The following is a 25091-nucleotide window of genomic DNA, read 5'->3' on the forward strand; positions in this document are numbered from 1 at the left end:
GTGCGAAACTCTCATTTCACAACTAGCCCTTTTTGTTTCCTCGTGGTATTTAAATCACTACAGTTATTGCCATATGGTAACAGAATTACTTGAGCATGCATAACTGTCGGTATGTCACGTTGAGACTTGCCCTAGTTTTAGACCAATTGCAGTGAAGCTCCAAAAGAGCCGGCCAATAGCAGATGGCAGATCTTGTGGGTTTGGTGAAGGAGTGGCTCTGAAACCAGAGTCCATACATGATGCAATGGTGTTTGTCTCGGAGTAAGAAACAAAGTCATGAGGGTTCGTCCGGGTTAATTCAATCTACATATAATGGATGTCATGTCAGCGACCCGAGGTTCAAACTGTTATTGGATGACAATATAAATCACATTTTATAGTGATTATTGTATTCTTTAAAATGTTATGATATTTGTTTGTTTTAAAATATGATAATGTTTACAGAGGGGATTCAGTTGGTAGCAGAACCAGGCACAATAAACGGTTGTAACCTTAGTTCTTTCATACCATTGCTCTGTAAAACAACCCCAGATGTTTGCTTGCCAGGTGATTGTAGGCTCCTGGGTACCTTTAGTTGTAAGTTAAAGATTACAGAGTTGTTTACGAAAGCGATTTTTGATGGCCTGTTTTGGGGTTAAAGTAACAGTTCCGCGAAATGTAATTCTTCCGTCATTTACTCACCCTCAAGTTTTCCAAATCTGTATAGATTTGTTCTGTTGAACACAGAGAAAGATATTTGGAAGAATGATTGTAAACAAACAGTTCTTGGCCACCATTGACAACCATAGTAGGACAAAATGCTTTATACATTTATATGCTCTGTTAACCACAAATGAAGATATTTTGAAGAATGTAAAGCTGACAGTTCTGTGGCACTATTGGAATTTTCCCTACTATGGTAGGCAATGGCCAAGAACTGTTTGGTTATAAGCATTCTTCCAAATATCTTTCTCTGTATTCATCAGAACCAAGAAATGTATACAGAACTTTTATTTTTGGGTAAACGGTCACTTTAATGCTTTCAAACTCAATCTGTCTGTATATGGCTTTCATTTTTAGTGAGTTACAGTCTTTTAAGTTAAGTTATTGTTAACTCAAGCATGTCTTGCTGTAGTCTACAGTCTGCTTTGGTCTCACATTGTACTCATGGGCAACCTTAACTTATCTTACTCACAAGTATGTCTCACATCATTGCTGTACGGTGCAGTAATTCCTATTAGCTCTTTTGCATATAAAAGCCCTCCAGCCACTCAGCATTCTCTTCCATCCCAGTGGTTCAATTCAGCGCCGGGCAACCAAACTAACCAACCAACTAGTGAGACTTGAGTCAAGCTAATGCTTGCAGCAATGATTTGTGTTTAAAATACATCTGATTTAATTACATGGAGATATAGGCCTATGGACAGGAACTTATAGACATTCCAAACTAACTTAATGCATATGCTTTCAAAATCATAAATGTAAACATTTTAAAATGTTTTATTAACCAGTTTAAAAAAATCTAAACTTAACTTATTAAGCATATTGATTAACTCTTGTATATGTAAATCAGACCTGACACTTCTTGTAACGTGTATATTTTCCTGTTTTGTACACCAAATCAATTTTTTTGAACCGATAAACCTATGGCAATAAATGTGATTCTGGCATACCATACAGACAGCTGTTATCTGTTACATGTTGGGTAAACACATTCAAAGTCTGGGACAGGTTTATTGTTTAATAACTTTGTAACAGTTAAGCATGCATACGTGTTGCAGAAAACCTGACCTTTTTATCTGACCCAACATTTGCTCCTCCAGTGGCCTTACGCAGACAACTAAGTTTCAACATTATGTCTTGCTTCTTTTCCCATGAGCATTATCCGTTTCTCAACTGTGCACACAGAGTCTGTAGCTCCTACTCACGTCATCCTCGTTGAAGGACACAAAACTACAAAAATAAACTGTGACAACCAGCTACTGTATGTAAATTGAATATTTATTTTATAATAACGAAATAATTTAACAGATTTATTTAACAGAAATAAATGAAATATCCTGTTCAGCTTCAAAGGTGTGCTTTGATTAACTTCTCGGGTCACAGCGCAGTTACAGTAATGTTACTATCTAGTGCCCTCATGAGGACTATATTGCGCTCTTAGCGCAGGACAAATGAGACTGTTGGCTGCCCTACTGAGGGATCTTTGATTAAACCATTTCTATTCTGATTAGAAGCAATTTGGATTTATTTTTCTCCATTTTCTCTGTTGTTCAAGAAGACTTTTATAGATTTATAAAAAAAATATAGATTATTGAACATATTTTGTTGTATTGCAGCTGCTAGGTTATTTAAAAGAAATATGCCCCTTGAGGCCGTGTGCTATTTAAGAAATACAACAGATGACAGGCAAGACTTGACAATCATGCTTTATTCTGGTTGATTTCTTTAAAAAAAAGAATCAAATAAACAGCTTTCCTCTTTGAACAGAGATCACTTAAGCAATAAGCCTTCTTCAAAACCAAGTACTTTTTTCATGACTTTCCCTATTTCCATAAGTAGTGAAACTAAACTCTATCTTTACATCTCTCTGTCTCTTCATTTAAATATCATTTATTGGTTTCAGTTCAAACAAAACTTCATTGATTGTCAACACAAAATCTAGCTTAGCACCAGTACAATAAAACTGTACTTTAGCCTGTTAAAATACTGTTTGCAGTGTGGGAAAACAAAACAACCTCAGGATAAAGGGATCATTAATTGTACATTTCAAATAAAGCACCAACCACACAAAGCAATTTTCAATATATCATTTGTCTGATACACACAAAAAAGGTCAAATATATTAATGACTATTAAATTAAGCACATACAACGATCAGTGTAAATAAAACACACCACGCGCCACAAAGCACGCCAATATCTGCTATACCAGGAAAGAATGAGGGAAGATCGGAGAGGACTTCTTCCATATGTTGAGCACTGGAAAGTAGACTCTAGAAACGGCTCTAGAAAAAATACAAATAAAAAAGCACTCCACGGGCTTGTTTTTTAGATTACCACTTTATCAGTGGATAAAACTAAAGTAGCTGGCGATTTAAGAAATGAAGCAAGCAGCCGATTTAGTATCTGCTGCAATACAAATGAAACAGAATAAAGAGTGAAAGGCAGGTGTAATGTTCTAGGCAGAGCTGCAGTGCGATGAGTGTTGTGGTGCTGAGGTATGGAGAACTGTGGTGAGGAACATATGCTGTATGTTGGGGGGCTTCATGAGGCCGAGAGACACTCGAAGGTTTACGTAGGAACCATCTGGCCCAAAGGCATTCCTGCCACTGTTAGCTTGACATAAGCCTCTTAGCTACACGCGTTTAGTTAACCAAGATAAAAAAAGACTTGGATTACCTCCTCCTAAACGGCTCGCACACCATCAACGACAAACGAAAGTAAAAGCATGTTAATGATAAATTACATCATACATGTTCACCCTGATGTCAAGATATACATATATTTACTTATACATATAGGTTTGTTAAAAAAACAAAATTATTTAATAGTGAAAAATACCTACAGAAGTAACCTGAACGTTGCTTCCCAGTGGAGTCCGTCCTCAGCCTGAAGTGAGGCATGGCAAAGCGGCCCCTTAGGACCCTTTTTTTGTTACTGAGAGGGAAAGTGGCCTGTGGTAAGAGTGTCTGTGGGGGTATAGGACCGTTGACACTGAAGATACAAATTGCTGGTAGTGGTAACAGGCCATCAGACGCAATGGAAAGTACCCTCACAAGACTGGACGGCACCTGGCTGCTCCCCGTTCAAAGACAGGAGGGAGCGAGGAGGGAGTGTTGTTGGAGGCCAGGGATCGATGGAGGGCAGGTGTCGCTATCGACTGCATGGCCTGGCGTTGACCTCTGACTTTTCATCTTCATCTTCTCTGAGAAGCTGTATGGACGAACCCAGCAGTTCTTGTAACTCTGGCACGCAACGCACCAGCTCCACCGTCTCCTCCCCTTCGTGTTCTTCAGCCGGCCGGAGCTCATCTGGTGCTGTGCACGTCTGACTGACGGAGACCTGCTTCCACAACTCTGCCAGTGGGATGCCCGTCACCTCGAAATGAGGGTACCGAGCACGGAAAATCCGTGCAGACATTTTTAGCCGCTTTAGCACATCCGCTAGCAAGAACCAGTTACAAAAGCTGTTAAGAGAAACACAGAGTTGAGATATGGAGCAGATCATTTAGCTTGATTGATTTACTTTCAATTTGAAATGCTGCCATCATCTACCTCCCTCATCCCCTATAAACCTGAATGACTTTTCCCACATAAAAAATGTATGATGAAAACTGGCTGTCAAACTTTGTTCATATTAAATAAATACACGTACAAGTAAATACATGCTAAAACATATCTTAAACTTACAAAACGAACTAGCAGTAATAAAATGTTCCTTTGGTCTTGTCTATGGTACGAAGTAAACTTAAAAGCCATTAGTGCCCCCTTTAAAACAACATGGCCGTCACTCACCCCTGCGTCAGTGATACTTGAACGTGATAGCAGGGAAGCAGGGGTTCTGAAGAGAACTCAAAGACAAGACAGTCAGCATCAGCATCTCTCTCTTTCACCTGCACCCTCGACTTCTCCCCGCTGTCCTCCTCAGACTGAGTCAACAGAAAGTCCCAGCAAGGTTCCTGCTCTGTCTCTGTAAGACGTATTAAGACATTTATTACAACAGAGGTATCACACTTAGGTGGGGGAGGTAATTTACAATTACAATTAGGGATGTAACATCATATACCGTGGTATGGTATATCATAATACAAACACTAAGCTATGGATTGTAGGCTATGGCTATGGTGATTTTCTAATGACATAATGTCTGTTTGGTCCCATTGGTTGAGCTGCTGAAACATGTCCTGCGGTACCATTCAGTATCTGATTGTTTTCTTCAATGCTTAAGTTTTCTTTCAGGGTTTAGCTTTCTTAACTCCTTTATTAATTTAGTATTTATTTCATAAAGGAGTTTTATTTTTCATGGATCGAACAATTCAGTTTTTATGAATTTATATTTGGGTTTAATTAAACCTTGAATGTTGTCAAGATGTATGTCTACAAAAAAGTGATAATTGTTCATTATTTTTTAAATAAACCTGTTTTAATCTATATCTATATGGCAATAGTTTTGTGAATCCAGTATCTTGGATCGTATCAAATCATGAGATGGGTTTATCATTATACACCTAATTATAAAAACTATTTTGAGACAATGAATAGGATAGAATAAAAGTGATAATTTACGATGTCGGCTGTTATTTTTAATATTTATTTATTATTATTTAATATAATTTCAATAAAGTCTAAATTATTTGCAACCACTAAAAAAGAGACAAAAGAGTAGCAAAGGTCTGTCATTTTATAGCAGAATCTTTTATATTACGTTCACCTTTTGGCTGAGATCAGTTTCATGTAGCAACTTCATTGAAAGTAAAGTGCTTTACGCTTATATGTTTGAGTGTAGATCAGGGTCTAGAAGACCATTGAGGATTGACCATTTTCGTATAAGTTTGTACCAAGAAACACTCTCTTCTTACAAACAGTTAATGTTTTATAACTCTGATGAGGCATTATTAACATTTATGTTTCCAATGATTTTATAAAGGTATTGCTGTTATTACTAAGGCCTCACCATAGTGTGATTATAGTAGTTATACTGCCTTCTAGTGGACAAGTGTCACTAAATACTTGCTTTCAGCTTGACATTAAGGATACCTTGACAACACATTTGATATTTCAAAACTATCATCAAGACATTTACAGGAAAATCTTTTGCCTAAATGACATTCAATTAAAGCTGGATAAAAGCATCAAATAAATCAACCTAATGTCTTACCAAACACAGAGCTACTGTAGAAATCCCACTGTACACTTGGATCTTGATCTCTTCTGCCCTCTAAATCAGTGAAGTATTCTGTGTAAAAGTGATACAAAAACAAAGTTTAAGAAAATATTTACAGGCATCACATTTATGATCAATGATTCCTGTGACTTTTCCAGTTGTTTGTGACTCCCATAATAAAAATAAATTTAAACCACGCAAACTTAATTTGACACCATTTTCTAACCAGTATTAGATCAGAATAGAACTAGAAATATATTTACTTTAGAAATTACAATCAGGCCAGGAATAAATAATTGATTTAATTGCCATGGGAATCTAAAATAAAAACCAACATGAAGTTATATAACTGACCAGGGCCGGCCCAAGCATTTACGGGGGCCCTAAGCTAATTTTTATTTTGGGGTCCCCCTGTGCCCCAATACAATAGACTATTGTTAATGTTTGATTATTTGCATGTACACTTTAAACCTAATAACCAATCCTATTAATTGTAGCTGTGTTTGGGATGTAGGAATATCAAAAACATAAACCTTTGCAATACAATTGTAATTTGTATAGCATTTCATAATCTCATTACTTCCAATTTTAGGTGAACTGTTACTTTAAATTAGGAGCATAGAGCATTCAATGCATTTAACTATTTACAAAGATTATATTTTAAAGATCATTTTTAATTTTGTTTAACCGCAACCTATAGACACCATTTTAAAGCCACACAGCCCTTGAGGATGATTTTAATCTTTTTTTAATTAAATGTATTTACTTGATAGCCATAACATTTATTTACAATATGCACACAATTATGCTTATAAATAATAATTTATAAATAAAACGCTGAATTGACAGATTATGAATTACACGAATCACGTTAATGACATATTTTTTAATCTAAATCAGCATTTTGTCATTTGGATCAGTGAGTACTGTCGATTGTTCAATATTTCTATCGTTTAACACTAAAACGTTGTCAAATATTGAATGTTTTTAGTCATTTACAGTATGTTGTGTGTTGTACCATACTCTTTCAACTTTAAAACTGAAGTGTTTTTGCTGAACAGCTGAAGACGTGACAGTTCCGTTTTCTTTGATTTGATTGGTCACTGCTCGACTCTGTCACCAGTCACTCCCGCCTACGTTTCTTGATTGGCCACCTCACTTATTAGGATATTGCAATGTTGTGTTAAGTCCGTAATTTCAAAAAATTTGACACACATGGCCCTAAGTGATAAAATGGATGTATGTCGAGAATATATCACAAAAAAGCTGTAATTTAATCTGTTCTTGGGGCCTCCTAGTGGCGTCAAGGCCCTAACCAGCTGCTTAGTTCGCTTATAGTGAGGGCCAGCTCTGAATCTGACTAATATCACCTCAGGAAAATAATATGTTTGAAGAAAATCTTTAAATAATTAAAAGAAGCCAAGCTGAGGACAACTGGGAATTGCTGATGAAGCGTGTTTACAGAGAAGCCACAAATAACATTAAGATCATCTAATAATGAGATAATGAAACCCATATACCTTTGAGGAAAGTTTTCATCCCGGGACTCTGAGCTAGTTTAACTGCCGTCTGACCAGAGTAGGTTGCCAGCGTAGGATCGGCCCCGTGATTTAATAGCATCCAAACTGCCGGCAGATTATCAGCTGCTACTGCATCATGAATAGGGCTGCGAAAGGTTAAAACAAAATTAAATTCAACAACCTCACATGAGCTTTTGATTCTATCTGTATGGCCCTGAAACATCCATACTGTAACCCTACTCACCGCGTTCCATCCTGTGCACTGCAGTTGACATCTGCACCGTGCTTCAGCAACACCTGTACTATGTGAGTCCAGCCGCGCGCACAGGCCTCGTGCAGTGCCGTGTATCCTGCGTTGTCACGACGGTTCACCTCTCGTATGTCTTTTTCCAAGCAATATAAAACTACATCCTGAAAATGCCAAAAACACACTATTAAACAAACCAAATAATGAAAGTGAATGAAGACTGGGCTGTTCTTATATTGGTTAACTATTTCTTGAGGAATAAAACAAGACACACATGTACGACTTAGTATGAACAGTGCGGTGTGAAAGCTCTACCTGGTAACCTAGTCTAGCAGCCCTCTGTAACAGCGTCTCTCCCGCATTCTTATTCACGATCAGTCGACGGACTTCTGGAGGCACTGGACGGCTTGGAGTAGATTCAGGGATATTTGATTTCCCGGCTGTTCCTTTCTTACCAGACAGGGGTGAGGTGGACTGTTTAGGAGAAACATAAGAAGTTGCGGGTTTCTTGGGGGTCGGAACATCCGCATCTGGCATGAGTGTCCCTGTGCGTTTGCCCAAGCTGCTTTTCTTAGTCTTGAGCTGAAACAAACATAATGAGAACGTCATGCATGAAGGATGTGACATTGAGAGGACAGCAACTGGTCTGTGTTCCCACTCAACAGAAACAGCTGTTTAGTGTTTTTGGTCACCCAAAATACCACTAGGAGGCAGCAATAGCCTAACTGAAAAAGAAAAAGAATAGTATGTATGACAGTACAAATCAGTCTTAAAGTATTGCTAAAATTCAGCGTTTTCCTAAATAAAGCATAAGTGCCCTTTAATCCAAACCAGAAATGTTTCCTTTGACCAACATTATATTCATCATTTAGCAGCATTATCAATTTGATCAAAAAGGTCATTAGTACCATGATTAAGTTTTAAACTAAAATCAATTTGATACTGCAGGTGAAAAACAACCTCATCAGTTTGATAACTCTCAAACTAAATGAGTTTTCCTTCCCAAAAAAGTTGTATTTTAGACATGCTTTAAAGGGGTGATTCAACGCTGTTTCATGCATTCTGACTTATTTACAATGTTAATATTCCTCATGCTTAACCTCATCAACTTGTCAAAAAACTATTTGGACATATTACGTAGTATTTCTGTGCTTGATACAGTCCCCCAAGGTACATATAGATTTCGGGAAAAGACATTTGTACATGAAAAACCGATACGTAACAACTTTCATTTGTCGCTTATTGGTCAATTCTCCTGGAAATGTATGCCCACGGCAAGGCGAAAGAAATAGTACCTATACGTCAATCAACGAGCGATAGGAAGTGGATATAACGCTGGATTTGCAGATCGTTTGAAGCTAATAGACAAAGCGGCCCCAGCGCAAAAAAATGCCGGGCATGAACCGCACGCAGCAAGTCAAACTAAGTCATGTGTCGGTGTTTTGTTGGCAATCGGTGCATACGTGCATAATGTAAACACAAACTTATAGTGAATCAACAGTAATGAACCCCTAGTAGGTCGTCTGTTTTCGGAAATTATCGTACAGCTGTAACTATCTTTAATAAATGTGATCATACTAAATACTCTTCAAAAACAGAAAGTATGCAATACTACTCTATAGGTACTCAAGATTAATATGAGATTGGCAGAAACTGCGCGTTCAACCAGACCTTTAAGTTTTATATTGGTTTGACCAATATAATGTAATATATGGCCATGTAAATAAAATCTATAATATTCGGACAAATGTCAGTAACCAAACAGATCTCATCCCCATTGACTCCCTTAGTATTTATTTTCCCTACTATGACAGTAAATAGGGATGATATAGGTTTAGTTACTGACATTCTTCCACAGGTTTGAAAAGATGCTTTAGCTCACCTTCTTCTGATCTTCTGTATCACACAAGTGTTTACTTTTGAACTTCCTCTTTCCTGAGGGTTTGTCGTTGGGCAGTGGGGCAGGAGGACTTTCTTGAGGTCGAGTTGATCCTGAGCGTGTGAACAGTGTCCTTCTGGGGCTGATATCTGGGCTGGACACTCCGCTTGTCAGCGTGGCACTGAGACAAGGATACACACCCATCTTCTCATCTGAAACATCATAGACTGACTTAACTGATTCGCTAGATCATACTTATTTCAACCTAGACCTTTTTAACAATGGATGGACAAATGGAAAGCTCAAGGGGAGTGCTGCTACAAAACATATTTAACAAATAAAATCTGCTAAACAAAGAAAAAGTCATATACAGCCATGTAAAAAATTTATAAGAAACCATTTCCAATTTTCAAAACAGTTTTCTGAACGGACTGGACATCTGCCGTTCCCTGCGTTTTCCCAGTGGGCCACTATCGTTTTGGGCCTGAACGAACACTTTGGCTGCTCAGACAGACGTATTATAAACACAACACGAATGCAAAAGACACGTATACATGCCACCATCTCAGACACCGCCCCAATCCCCAAAGAGAGAGAGATGCACGCTTTATTAATGCAGCAAATATTTCGGCAGTGTGTGGAGCATTATAAAGTATCAGAGAAAGACACAGAACGGAACTTGCTGCGCCGGAGTAAAAATCTGAATGAACGCGCCTTTACCGGGCGGTAATTTGTGTACTTCAGACTGGAACGGGCGGTTTGAAAGTAGCCCCGCCGCTCACGACATCCTTTGACATCATACAGTGGTCATGTGCACACCGTTCCCTGTACTGAACAACTTGTATGTTCTGTGCATCCCAGCCACGAGTGCACCTTCTGAGAGAACATTCATCTATTGTGAGCAGATTTTGGAGAAGAGACGTCTACTGAAATAGTTGTCAATCAGAATTGCGTCCATGGATGTTTTTTTTAATCATTTTGCATTGTAGCCTATAATAATACAACAGTATTTGTTTATTCATATTTCATATATTTATGTTGAATGACACTTTTTAATGAAGTGTTTTGTTCTTTTCACATTCTTTCAGCAGTCAGTTATAGGCATAATGTAGGCTCAAGAAGGGAGAGAGCTCTATTTTTGTTTTCATTTATCCTACTTGTTTTGCGCAATTTTATTTTAAGTTAAGTTTTATTATATTGAAAAGCAAGACAAAATAAAAAAGCACATTTTTGACCATTCAATTCATGCAATAGTGAAATAATTGGCAAATACAAAAAGCCATGTTCGGTATTCGGCCTTCCACCAGAGTATTTCTTTTTTTTTCAGCTTCGGCCAAGAATTTTCATTTCAGTCCATCCCTATCATATTCACTTTAAAGCAAAAAAAACTGTAATATTTGCACATGTATTTAGGAAAAAATTCCCCCCAAAAAATATTTCACAGTGCTCCTGGGTGACTTTGTCACAGTCCTGAGATTTGATTAAATGAAAATTTTGAATGGTTTCCTACATTTTTAGCGACTGTATACTGTTCAGTCCCCAAAAAGAAAATATATATTTTTTAATTAAGCTATTTTCACTTGCAAATATCAAGTTAATGCAACTCAAGTGACATCTCTCAAAATCTCAATGTTTATCAAGCCTTAAACATCTCTACTCACTAGTCGTCTCACCATCTTCCACACCCAGCTTCTCCTCTCCATCTGCCACCTTATCCTTCTCTGTTATGTATTCCCCATTCTGATATTTACGATTCTTGCAGCGTTTCCTTTTCTTTATTGACGAGGCGTCTCCATCCTCACCGGGCCTGTCCTTGTCCGCATCCACCTCCTCAGGCAGAGGATTGATCCGCGGCCTGCCACGCGGCCGGCGGATTGGTACAGGGGGTGGTGGGGTAGGAGGTGGAGTAGAGGGGGCATCAACAGGGGGAGGAGTAGGTGGAGCAGCGAAGCTCCAGTCTCTGAGCAATGCTTCATCAGTTCGCCTGCGTCCTCGCCTCAGCCGAGGAGAGGCCTCCTCATGGGAGTGTGATTCCTTACTAGGCCAGCCTGTACTGCTGAAAGAACTCGAGTCTCTCTCAACCGGAGGACTTCGGCACGGACTGCTCTCAGAATCTGGGAGAAACATCCATGACAGAATTCTAGGACACCTCTGACTATTTCATTTTCTAAAATCATTACTTGGTTATGTGACAAATAGCAAAAGCATAGCATTTAACACAATTTTTATAACTCTTAGATCAAGTGGGCTGTTTCAGATTAGTTTTAGGGAATCCTCTGCCCCTCTGCCATTGGTAAAACAAACTTATAGTTCTGCCCCCACACTAACACCATTGGCTAAAACAATGTTGCTATGCTGAGCAGGTCACTTTTTTGGCAATTCAAAAAACCAATGGCTTACTTATAGTTGGTGCTGCATATTAAACTGGGGTATGTGAATGTATTTAACAAAGAATTACACACTTCACACTTAAATACAAGCTGGGTCAGTACCTATTTTGTTCAAGATGGAGTGCTCTATATTAGCTGGACTGCTTTTCCTTTTGCGAGTCTTCCCTGTGACTTTGGGAGCTGGTTCCGTTCCATCCTGCAGAATACTTTTTCCCACTCCAGTTGATGGATCTTTCTTCTGATGAAGTACAAAACACTGTAACTCATAACGTAACTCTGCATTTTGACTTTCAATAACATGCATATTATTAATTAAGATTACTGGCTCAGGAAAATCGAATTTCCTACAATCCCATCACTGGCTCATATTCCTAATGCCACCATCTCTCACCGAGCAGTTTCACTGGGTTTAGGCTCACGCAGTTCCTTTGCACAGCGGAGCTCTCGTCACAAAGTTACTCCCACAATACTGGCAGGTAAACCATTTAAATTTCCCACCAGAATACTATCCAATGTTCTGTTATGTAGCCAAACTGTGCAGGTTTCAGTACTGGAAAACCATCTGATGGTGATGAGCCAGTAGTAAGCAGACCAAGTTAAAACCGGTTCTGAGGTAAAATGAAAGAATGTTCTGCTTTAAAAAAAAAATGAGACTATGTAGACAGCATCTGTGAAGCCTGTTACAGAGAAAATTATTTTCACCTGACCCTCAGTTCATAAAAACAAAAGAGAAATGTGTTTACAGTGTACAGTAAGTAAGTGTAGCCACGAGACATACATTTAACATGACACTAGGGTGATACAATCGCTTATTAACCTTATCTGCTTAATAAAAACCTTCGCAATCAAATCCAGTTAATTTAATAATGCAAACAACATTCCCAGAAAGATTTATATCTAGAAAAAACACCCAAAGAAATTACTCATAACCAATACTAGTCTTATATTACTTAAACATCTGTATGACCTCCATTTTTCCCAAAAACGCTAATTAAGGTAGTTTTGGAAGCTTTCTGACTCCTCCTTAGATTGCAACGTAACCAATCTTCAAAGACTTCCTGATTTGGGAGTTCATTTTTTTCATTTGGGACCTTATTTTCTCTGTTTAGTTTCTTAATTACCTACCTTAATTTGTGTTTTGGGGGAAAATGGAGGTCATACATATCTTAAAGTACTTGAGGATGAGTAATTAATAACAGAATTTTCATTCTTCGTTGGAGTTATTCTTTAATGCAGAGAGAAATGGGAAACTGAGAAAATAGTTACATTTAGCAGATGATGTACGTTGCTGACACTTGCTGACACCGCAGTGGTATATAAAAGTGGCGTTCTACCGTATTTTAATGATATAATGACATGTAAACACATGAAAGTATCATTTCAAATACGGTAGAACAACACTTCTATATACCACTGCGGTAAAAAATGCAATGTATTTTTTTATAGAAAATTAACATGGAACGCTCCATATACATATATTATGTAAACACAAACTTTCTAGAGGCGATTAATCCTGACAGCCCAATAAATACTATATTGTAAGACCACCCCAAAATTGTATTATAATTAGTCATAATGTGCAGTTGAAGCAGATACACAACAAACATTGGATCTTACCTTTTTATGAGAGGAGCCTTGCTTGACGGATGGACTCTCTTTATCTTTCTGCTTCTTAGTAATTGCCACAGTCTTTTGAGTCTTCTCCTTGGCTGGCTTTTTGACTTTTTTCTGTTTGACAGCTGATGTCTTTCCTTTGGAAGGTATAACTTCTTTGGCTCCATTCATTTTTGCCTCTCCCTCTGCCTGTACAGTCGGAGGGAGACATAAGGCCTCTTCCTTAACATGTTTCTTTTCCGATGCCTTTTCCTCTTTTACCATTTCATTCTCTAACTGTTGAGCCAATTTCCTCTCCTTCCATTCTCCTTTGACACCTGAAGCACTCTTTTTACTAGGAGTACTGGATTTCATTTTTTGATTACCCTCAGATGGCAGATTTTCACTTGGTTTCATTTGTTTCTCTCTTCCTTTTTCTCTGCCAACAGAAATACTTGTGACCTCCTGTCTACTCAGAGCTGCTGTGGTATCCGTGATGGCTTGTCCGTCTATGGCTCTGAATGTTGGAGAGCCAGTGGTAAGGGTCTGCTGCAATGTTGAGTCCTGACACCGGTTCTGCAAGCTGGCGACCTCAGGCCTTTTGGATCCCACAGTAGACAGACTACAGTAGTTCTCACCAGTAAGTGCAGTGGTCTCGAGAGTTTTCTGCTTTACGATTGACTCTAGGTTGGATAAGGGGGATTTGGCTTTCTCCCACTGACTATCTTCTACTTTAGTTGCGTTTAACTGGGAATTTTGGAACAGAGATGTCTCACAATTAGGTGTATTCTTAGTCTTTGGAGTATGAGTCTGACTTGGCCTCTTTTGCAATGATGCCCCTTGGGAAACACATGGTGGTGGCCACAATGATTTAACAGGAGATGTGAACAGGGTACCTCCTTTTCCAATAGCCGACTTTTGGTGGGGTTGTGAATTAGCTGTGGCTGACAATGGATTGGATGATATAGCTTGTGCTCCAGGTGAGCGAGTACTGGTTGAGAGCTTGCCAGCTTTATTATACTGCGCACCCTTTCCAGCAAATTGTGTTTTCCTGTCTTTGCAAACAGGCTGCTCTCCTTGGTCAATGATGGATATAGTTTCCTGTTTAGCAAATGTCTGGATGTCTTCAACAAAAGCAGTGCTTTTTCCATCTTTGCTACGTAGCGTGGATGCTAGAATGGGACTTGCCACTCCGACATACGTACCAGGGAGGTTGTTCATAGACCCGGGCGATGAGACTTTGGTCCAGGATGCCGTCGGTTCCAATGCATTGTGATTTGTTAGTTTTGATTTCTGAGTTGCGCCATTTCTCTGAGTCTCTGGACGTTGGGCGTGCCTACCGGTTGAACCGAAAGATGCTGAATGACCCTTTTTTGAACCAGTCGTGCTTTTCTGATGAGATTCGACAGAATGATGTTCCGTGGAAACAGTAGGGTTGTTCTGAGCGTCTTTGATGCTTTTTGGACGTTTGGACTTTGCGGACAGATCAAGAGGCACATCTCTTGACTCAATAGGGCAGGAAACATTGTGTTCCTCAGGAGTGGACAACGCTTTGGGTTTTAAATATGCCAATGAGGTCTTTTCAGCACCTCTGTACGTTGAACCTTTTTCGACAAGGTTAAGCAGCCTGCTTTGAGTGGTGATATTCGCTAGAGCTGGGCTGCAGCAGATGGCAGCGGTGGGAGAGATAGTGTACCGGCTTGGTTGAGCCGAGCCTTGTGAGGACTGCTGTACTGGGAGGGCTATGGCTGGTGCTGCTACAGACGACATTGTGGACTTATGTTCAGCTCCACTTTGAAAGCCCTTAGTATTGGACAAAGAGACTTTAGATGCTGCAGACTGGGATTTCTTCTCAGCGCCCGGCCCTCTCCCCACTGAGAAGTGATACGGGTATGTTTTCAGCATAGGTGCCGTGCTTGAACAAGGGTTTTGCGCTGAGCAGTCTTTTTGAAACTGGCTAGCTGTAGCTTCTCTCAGCGCAGCGATCTGACCTAACGCTGGAGGCAGGGTGATCTTACAAAGAGGAGATGAAAAGTTGGAGGTGGGAAGAAAAGCAACAGGCTGACCTGGTTTGAACAGCGTGGAACACTGGAACCCTAACGGTACGCTTATCACAGGTTGGGTGGGTGCTGGTGTATTAGTCTTTTTATTTGGGTTTACACTACTGCGACTGGAGTTTATAGGCTCCTCTGCATTGACCTTTTTACCACAAGTCCACTGGTGAGCAGAGTAAATTCCAGTACTATCAACTTTGCCTTTGGAAACCTCTGTCCTGTCAGACAACAGTGCGCTAACAGGAGCAATGCTGCGAGGTTGCGATGGTGGAACTTGGGTACAGTTGCTGGCCTTGCTGGCGTCTGAGCAGGCGTCGGTTGTTTTGCAGTCTGTGGTCGTCCTTAGCTTGTTCTGCTGACTTTGAGGTACATCACCTCTGAGTTCAAGAGGCAGAGTCTGCTGTGGATTTCCCACCATGCTCTCAGACACCTGGGTAGGGGCACTGCTCTCTCTACTCACCGACCCTCCATCCCCTACATTCATTGGTGAGGGATCCACCTGGAAAGAGATAGAGAACAGAGGCTTTGACTTAGGAGGGAAAAAGAGAAATAATAAAAAAAGAGTCAGAGGGGGAACTATTACAATGAAATGTTACCTGCATAGGCGTTTTCTCAACACATTACTCAGTGTGTGTGGACAAGTGATTTTTCACGGGATTCGCCTTCAAGCATGCAGTGCTGTGGCGAAAAAAGACAAGTGGAACAATTTTGTACTTCACCAAACATGTTAATTTTGCACAAACTGAGCATTTACACATATTCCAAAACAACAACCCTGAAATTAAACCACAATATAATTTTTACTTTAAAAACGTTGTAAGTAGCCACGGCACATTTCGAAAAATAATGTTACGCTCTCTTGAGGTGGCTTTTCTTTTTTGTGATACAGTTCACGTTTGGATGGAAACCCAGCTAGTGAAACTTTAGAAATGAGGAACAAATAATATATTAATCAGATAAAAATGTTACACTGTATTGTTACATTTCAATTGATACATTTAATAATATTAAAAAAACATTTTAACTTTTAAATCAATTAAGGCACTTCTGTGAGGAAATTATAAACTAAATATAGCCTTAACCCACCTCTTATAAAATAGTCAAAAGCAACTTCATTAAGTAACATAAAAGGAAAGATACAGATTTCACTCTAAAGGTCTTTGCACATACACTTCGAAATTTTCGTATGCGTTTTTTCGTATTTGGTTCTCGTTTGTACAGTTTATCTGAATTGTTTAAAAAGGCCACTCAAAATGCTTGAAGGATGTGAAAAACGCAGAAAATCTAACCTGGCCCAAAAAATTTTATGACGGACGAAAATATTGGAGGCAGTGTGTAAATGTGATTGACACAACGTGAGGCCCCTATTTTTGAGTGGAAATTTCGGAGCAAATTTCAGACTCAGTGTGCAATGGGCTTTACATTGTACACTAATAAGAGACATCTTGTTAACACATTCATTACGTTTCTAAAAAATGTGCTTAGTTGATTAAACATTTATCTGACATTACTACAAGATGTACAAACATCAATGATAATTCCTATTAGTGCAGAACCATGCATGTTAAAACTTGTAAATTATTCTGGATCATATCATATTTTCCAAATGAGACCACTTGAAATGATTCAAGCAAACACCTCTATAATGAAACTTGGCAAAAATTAAAAGGATGATTCTGATAAAATCTTTTTGTTTCATGTGTCTCTTTCCCTGTAATTTGACAAAACTGACACTCTAACCATAAAGCCACAACATCTAGTTCTCTTGTTACACACAGTGATATGAGACAGGCTGGAAACTTCCTGTGAGTAACAGAGGTTTCCTTAGTCAAGATGTCACAATTTCCTTCAGACCATGACCTGAGTAGGAATAGAGATGATACTGACTGCGTTCAGATGCAACTACGTAAAATAATACACTGATCTACTGCTCAGTGTCCCAGTAATTTACATTTTTAATTACACATTTGCAAACACATGCTGTCCTCCTCTGCCACTGATGACACTTGGTGATATTAAGAGATGGATTTCAATTGGATGCACAAACTCACTTAAAGGGATAGTTCGCCCCAAAATTAGGAATATATTTGGTAGAAAGTCAGTAGCCGGCGCGGTTCTTGCCCCCCTTTTGATTCCCATAGTATTTATTTTCCCTACTATGGCGGTAAATGGGGGGCGAGATCTGCTCTATCACTGATATTCTTCCATTGTTGCCCTTATGTTGTTCCAATTACTTCTATTGTTTACCTCATCTCTTAGTCGCTTTGGATAAAAGCGTCTGCTAAATGACTAAATGTACATGAAAATGACATTTAACAATAAATGTAAATGATGACAGAATTTTCATTTTTGGGTGAACTATCACTTTAAAAACTCTCGTGCAAGCAACTGCTCTAACGCACACAGCTGAAGGGACAGTTTCAACTTCACCAACATTGCAGCAGAGCTCACAATGCTAATAAGATCCCAAACCTATAGAAAGGGCTGGTTGGCAGAGATCACATGTTTTCAGCCATGCAAAAGTTGATGCTTGTTTGTCTCATTACTACCTCAATGGGACAAACCACAATACATCAAGAAAACAGCAACAGTGTAGAAATAATAGAACCATAACAAACATTTGGTGTCTAAACAAACTCAACCTAACTGACAGAAGATGAAAGCGAAACATCTTCTGTCCACAGACAGACTGTGGAACACTATAAATGTTTACTTTTAATGAGGTGGTCAAGCTGGGATTGAATCTAATTCCAATGCTGCTGTGATGAGTATTCCAAAACTTGCGAAAAAACAGATAAACATGCTTATAATAGCCAAATCAATATCGAATCAGATCGAATGCTCTGAACTTAAACTGAGGTTGAAGTTGTTGCCTTCAATGTCGACACAGCACTCAAAAACCTTGTTCTTAGTTAGAAGTAAAGCTGGAAATTATTCATTTTACATAGACGATGAAATTAAGGCAAACCAAATAGTCAAAATTTCTATCACAATCGACCAACATCTTCACAACACACACACCGTTAGCTGCTCGATTCGCATCAGAATGCGGGTGAGCGCAGCAGCAGCACCATGTTGTCGATACAGGTGACAGCTGTATCTTAAAAATGATGGAAAAACTGAAACTCTCAAATAAAATGTTGAGAACTTGTCTGATGTGAAAGTGCCTGTCTCATATAGGCCTTTAAAGTCTGATGATTAGAAAGTTTATGCGAGGATTCCACGTGATGCTGCTGCTAAACAACAGAGCTGAACAACTACTTCCATAAATACTTAATCTTAATGAATTCGGACTATTAAAAGCGGAAGATTAATCGCCTAAAAATTATTTTTCTCTTTTGACTGTGGTTACCAGCCAAATGAAAGACGGAAAGGCAAAAATAAGCTTTGTCTCCTCTCTCCAGACAAGAGCTCGGCACACTCGCGATCCCCCGGTCAGACTGTCGGAGCTCCGCAGCCCGAAGCTCATATGCACAAAGGAGACAAGTCTACCGTAGATGATGCAGAATTGCCTCCATAAAGCAGTCGATGACCAGCCGATGTTTACGTTTTCACGTATCAAAATAAAGCACTTATTAAAATATTATTCCAAAGCATCGTCCAAAAAATGTTTCAACTCCGACCAGCCCACTCGTCCGTTATAGCTGGAGATACCAAAAACCCCGTATCACACAATACAAGTCTCTCAGGTGATTCGAAACGCCCCGTTTGCAGAAACGAGAGCAGCCTAAACGATAAATATCGTCACATTTCCACAGGTACAACACGACGTTTAAACCCACAAACAACACGATGTATGTCCTCTTAGCAGGGATTAGCCGAAATAGACATTTCCTTCGCACAAGCGAAGGCTACACGGCTGATACCCCGTGCGGCCACAATGTAGCCAAACTAACCGACACGTTCGTGCGGACGCATCGCGCCGGCCGACAACATTCACAGCTCAACTGGCCGAACCGTGTCAAACTCAAGTGACCGTTTATGTTTCAGTGGCGCGAGGCGAGCTATGACGTCTTTCCCGAATACCAGCTCTAGAAATGCACGGGGAGAGAAATGTCACACGCACGTTTAGGGGGACGATATCTCCTTCACGAGGAAGCATCGTACTTTGACTGTCCGCGCACGTTTCCCCTCACGGACTGTTTGGAAACTAATAGCGTCTGCGAGTTGTGAAAACGTTTCCCTGTTATTATCGTCACTTCTGCTGCATGGCACGAGGAGCGAGCGTTGCAAGGTGTACTAAACTGAAAGAGCGATTTTGAGATCCCTGCGCAGCAAAGTCTCCCCTATAAAGCAACTATGGGTCTGCATTACTCTCCTTGGAAATGTTTAGACCAGCCGTACGACACTAAATGTTTCCGAGACGGTCTGGCATCGGCCCGTGTCAGACCAGTTCCGACCACCAAAATGTTATGACATGCCACAGCCCCGGAACCGACTCCTTGGTCCGTCTAACACTGAATTATTGCAAAAGGTAATTAGCGAGCAGGATAACGATGTCAAATCGAACAAACGTGCACTAACCCGTTTGACCGACATTTGGAGGATATCTGCGCATCAAGATAAATGCTTTAATCCCTTCTTCCGTTCTTGTCGGTCGCAGTTCACTAATCTCGACGATTTTCGGTTCTGAAAGTCCGGGGGGGTTCGTACCGTTTCTCTCTGTCTCTGGTCTGGTGGGAGAGAGAGAGGGGCAGATGGAGCTGCGCTCGTTTGGGAGTTGTAGTCTTCCGACATCCACGCCCTGAGCTCGTACGTTCGGAGAAGGGAGGAGCGAGGACTGCAGGTCCCAGCACGCACCGCGGGAATCCAGCCGCTCGAGGGGAAAGGGGATCGCAACGGTGCGCTAAACTGAAAACCTGTACCCGAGTAACAAAGTGAAAATACACCCTCTCAATTAAACCCTTGCGTATCTCTGGCGCAACACGCTAGGGCCAGTGACTAACACTTGCATATTGGCATGATATCGCTGTAAAATGCACACATTTAAACTACGGCGGGCAGGCACTAAAAGAGTTGGACACGGCGTCGGTAGACAAACATCGCAGCGGAATTGATACACGGCACGCGGAGTTGAGACCATAGCTGGCGGGTGCGATGAAAACTATTCAGACAGAACCATAGACTGATATGATAGGTCCTGTATGTCCACCACAGGTCAACGACGAAGCATTTGGGAAAGATCCTCAACAGTTTAAGCACATGGACAGAGATAAGATCTGTAACATGATGGGTTAAAATGTCTGTTCCTATTTTCGAGATATACAATGCTCATCGTTTGCCTGTTTTTAGCACAATGGGAAATTTAAAAACAGTTTAAATACAGTAGAAACCTGTGGCATTCTTGCAATATTTAAAGACAATTTTAAATGAAAGCAACCAAGCCAACTGAGAAAAATGTCCACGTCTGTGTTCGTAGATGATTTGTATTAGAGAAATTCAATAAAAATAAACTGTAGACTTCCACTAACCATTCTTTCTTTTCACAGTGCTTTAGAAACCTGCTACCAACATTCACCTCCAAGTTGTATGTGTACTAAAACCAGCATTAAATGTTGCAAGCTTTCTCTGGAGCCTCAACATATGTTTGAACTGGTGGACAGAAATTCTACTCTTACTTTTAGGCAGTGGTGTAGTCTAGTTTTTTGTAGTGACTATACGCTGATGCCCCCCAGCTTACTCACCTGTCCCAGATCGACAACCAATGCGCTCCACCACAAATGCATAGAGTAGCTGGGGGGACTTGCTGGTTTGGTTAATCATGTCCAACTCAGCCAGTTAAGAGTTTAATTTACCCTTCGATGGTATATGTATACAATCCCTAAAGCACAGATTTGATCAGCTGGCAATTTTCAATGCACATTTGTGATCCATGTGAAAGTCCTTTATTTGTGATATACTGCTTCTACATAAACATATCCTGCTAAGAAAAGTATAACATAAATTATATTTCCATTAAAGTACCATTATAAACCACACATTTTTCTATTACAAAATAAAGGAAAATGTCTTGGGCATTAATGGGTGATCTATTGATTCCCATCTGCATCTATTGTGTTTTGGGCAGGGTTCTAATATTTTTTTCAGCAGGGCAACCAAAATAATGTAAAGAATGTCCTGTGAAAGTATCTTTTTTAGATACTGATTTAGTTTGATTTTTACTGACAAATGCAATGTTAAAGACTTACAATAAATCATATTGAAATAAATGGTTAAAATCAAACACTGATCCTCTTCACTTATAACTAGATTTTCAGACTAGTGTTCACACACTGGGTCACACTTATGTGTTGCGGCTATTATTGACATTGATAGTTAACTATAGTAATCAACAATGAACATTTGTGCAGTTTTATCAAGCACCGTTGCACTTATAGATTGCTGGCAGTGTCTATAGCCTGACTTTCACAAAGCTGGCCAGTTCTCTTATAATCGAAAACAATTATGAACATTGTAGTACGTTTTCTCTCCCTTTCTCCCTTATTATTGATTTACCACATAAACTAACATTTGTGAAGTTGGCTAGTTAGATACAATGTAACATCCCAACAATCCCCTTACAGATATGTAAATGATAAATATGCTCATTTTATTAAAGAGTGGTGGTTTTAAAAGTGGAGGTGAGTTATCGGCAGAAAGTATATTATACCGGCGAACCGAAAAATGCGATTGTGACCCTGAAACACTATATAGGCTGGGGACTCCACATACAGCGTAGCATGAGCCTCGTCAGGTTGATTTTCTGTAACACCGGCTGCAGCATCACCCGAAGCGGCAGTAGCTTAACGGGCAGGCCTACGAAAACACTGAAATAGTGTAATTTCACAGTGTACATAGCTTTACGCTTTTAATAAATCAAAGTGTAACAGGTCTCATCTTGCTTAAATAGGACATCTATTCTGAAAATCAAACATGGTCTCCTTTACATAGTATTCAATAGCTAATGCTCAAATATTTTATGTGTAGATCTTTTCAATCAATTCAAGAAAACGTTCTCTCCTGTTACGCATATCTAACTAATCAGTCACTTTATCAACAGCGAGGCACCTACATCTCCCTCTATCTCCCTTGTAATAGACACGATAATAGCTAAATCAGAACCATCAGCTGTCCAGTAGCCATTCACTGGCTTCTTTGATCTCAGATCTATCAAACAACAATTACTTTTTCAGTCTCAGACATTGTATCGTTAGCTACCCAGCCAAACAATCTTTATTACATCCTAATGGTCTTTCTTTCTTTTTTTTCTTTATTCAACCTTATATGAAAATATGAATTTAGGTCCGTTGCCTCACGTGTTTACGGTAGTACATTTTCACATGGGATTTTGTTTCAAAATAAATGCCAACACTACTTGTGATAATATATTACGTTGGCCTTAAATTGGCCTTTTGTGTCACCAAACAAGGCAACAGACTTACGAACACTTTTAACAGGTTAAAAAAAATAAGCACCACAGGTGGGCCAAGTTGATCAACTTCACTTAGAATGTGCATTTTTTGTGATTCAAATAATATTTATAGCCTGATCTTGTAGGTCACATCAAAGAATAACTAACCCTATCTGCCACTTCAAACCCTCACATTTCTTGCCACAGGTTTAAGTTCCATGTATGAGTTGCATTACATCTGCACTGTGATTCTATCACTGGAATATTTTACGGACTAATCGCTGACAAATCAGTGTCATTTCCCCCTCTATCATTCACATCTAAAATCGAGTCTTATTTTCCGCAACGTCAGATTATAGCCTACACTGACTCTCAAAGTTGACCAACAGACGAGCTGGCATTTGAATATGTTTGGCATCAGGGGGTTAGACGTCGACAGACACTGGCATCATGAATCAATCTGTAGATTTGCACAATGACGTTTTCATACTCTTACTAATTAGAGATAACGAGTTTTTAGGTCGGACAATTCATCAAACTGTTCTTCAGCATTGACCCTCATGAAAAAACATCCTTTGTAAACAGATGTGAATTTTCATATTTTCTGAGCTGCTGACCTATTTTTGTCGTAACTGCTCCAACGCAAACAGACCCTGTAGATTGCGATGACAGCACGGCTTCTAACAGCTTTAAAAGACTGGAAAGAGAGACAGGTTGTGACGCAAAAATGAGAGGGCACGAATTGTAAAGGTAACGTATGATTAAGGCAACTGTAATGTTTACATGGTCACAGATGCAATGTCAACGAAACCAGGACAAAACCCATCATTCCACCATCAGGCTAGAGCACTAAGGTTCCCAAGCTCGTAAAAACGAGACGTAACGGCAGGCTCATTCGCCTCCTTACCTACATTTAGGCTATCTAGATAATGGCAGGTAAGAGAGATGTTAGTGACCGGACCCTTCCTGTTACCCACGAAAGAATCGGCTATGCAAACTGATGGTAGAGCGCTCTTTGGATTCGACATCGTTTGTAATTAGCGGGCCAAAAGAAAACAAAGCATAATATGGAAATGCACGGAAAGGTCAATTGAGCTCGAAGGAAAATGAAAAGTTTGACTTACGATCCCAAATTACAACCACCATTAGCTGCTTGGAAACAGGCCCGCGATCAGACCGCAAACACACATGAAGGAACGTCACTGCTTAGGCAACTTAGTTTCAAAACACAATAAAAAGAAATGGCAAGGGAAATGCCAACAGAAAGGCCGTGGAACTTCGTCAACGATGCAAACTGAGGTGTTACGCTTCACTACATGAGCGGGGTCGTGTCGCCAGAGAACGAGAGCACACGAAGTGGGCAGGTTGAGAGGATGCACACATCAAAACTTATTGAATAGTGCATTGCGCTGTTTCATGCGTATATAAATGCGGCCCATCACTTTCGTAGGCCTTACAGCATATAATGACATTGGTCTTGTAATCGCGTGAGGGTGGGTTACGAACAACATTGTCCACATATTTTAAAATGTTTGTGAAACTACATTAATGCAACAAACCGTTTTAGACAGTTGCGCATATCCTCGTGCTATGCTATTATGACTTTAATACACTCATGTACAAGTGCAAAGTTTAGAGAGTTGACTGTCGCCCTCCATTGCGTTGTGCAATGCCCCCTTTAATGCCCCCTCGCTCGCCAGTATAGCGCCTTTGTTATTAATCGCATGGAATCGCGCCGCCTTACCTTAACGCCCCCAAACTGCTTTCCTGTGCCTTTGGACTTGACGTACTCTGCGAGGGGCATGGGGAAGTGCCTGTGCCTATGGTCTTTGTTACCGTCCAAGAGTGTGATTAAGTGGAGGATTTCACACTGTGAATTTTGGATTTCTCCTCGCGATCTTCCCTCATCGCCGCAGCAGCTGGAGAGGAAAATCGCGCACCCTGGGTCCTAAAGCCGGCTGATTCGCACAGGTGACAAGGCTCCGAAGCCGCGTGCACTAAACTCTTCTCCCTTCAAAGTCCTATCTGGTCACCACCCATACAGACAGGTGAACAGGCTTATTGGGGAAAGGGCATATTTTCCATGAGGTGAATAGTTCTATTCTAAAAATGGGGTTTTTACATTTGTTTGCTTTCATGTGTCACCCTTAATAA

The 25091-nt window shown here is 40.0% G+C and overlaps 1 protein-coding gene across 2 annotated transcripts; it reads right to left on the reverse strand.

The window, feature by feature from the left end:
• Window positions 1-2390: 2390 nt before the first annotated feature.
• Window positions 2391-24971, reverse strand: bcorl1 (BCL6 corepressor-like 1). Of its 2 annotated transcripts, none has more exons than XM_079480011.1 (12): window positions 24682-24971; window positions 16144-16225; window positions 13518-16046; window positions 12003-12138; window positions 11172-11624; window positions 9514-9722; window positions 7947-8213; window positions 7629-7795; window positions 7385-7530; window positions 5859-5936; window positions 4496-4670; window positions 2391-4167 (listed from the first exon to the last, which is right to left on the reverse strand). In XM_079480011.1, the coding sequence occupies exons 2-12, from the start codon at window positions 16147-16149 to the stop codon at window positions 3855-3857; spliced, it is 4479 nt and encodes a 1492-aa protein (XP_079336137.1). In that variant the 5' UTR covers window positions 16150-16225; window positions 24682-24971; the 3' UTR covers window positions 2391-3854. The 2 variants fall into 2 exon arrangements, with proteins under 2 accessions (XP_079336137.1, XP_079336138.1); XM_079480012.1 differs by lacking the exon at window positions 24682-24971 and adding an exon at window positions 20072-20276.
• Between the last annotated feature and the right edge of the window lie 120 nt (window positions 24972-25091).

Source organism: Barbatula barbatula (genome assembly GCF_947034865.1).
Source record: "Barbatula barbatula genome assembly, chromosome: 18".
Taxonomy (NCBI): domain Eukaryota; kingdom Metazoa; phylum Chordata; class Actinopteri; order Cypriniformes; family Nemacheilidae; genus Barbatula; species Barbatula barbatula.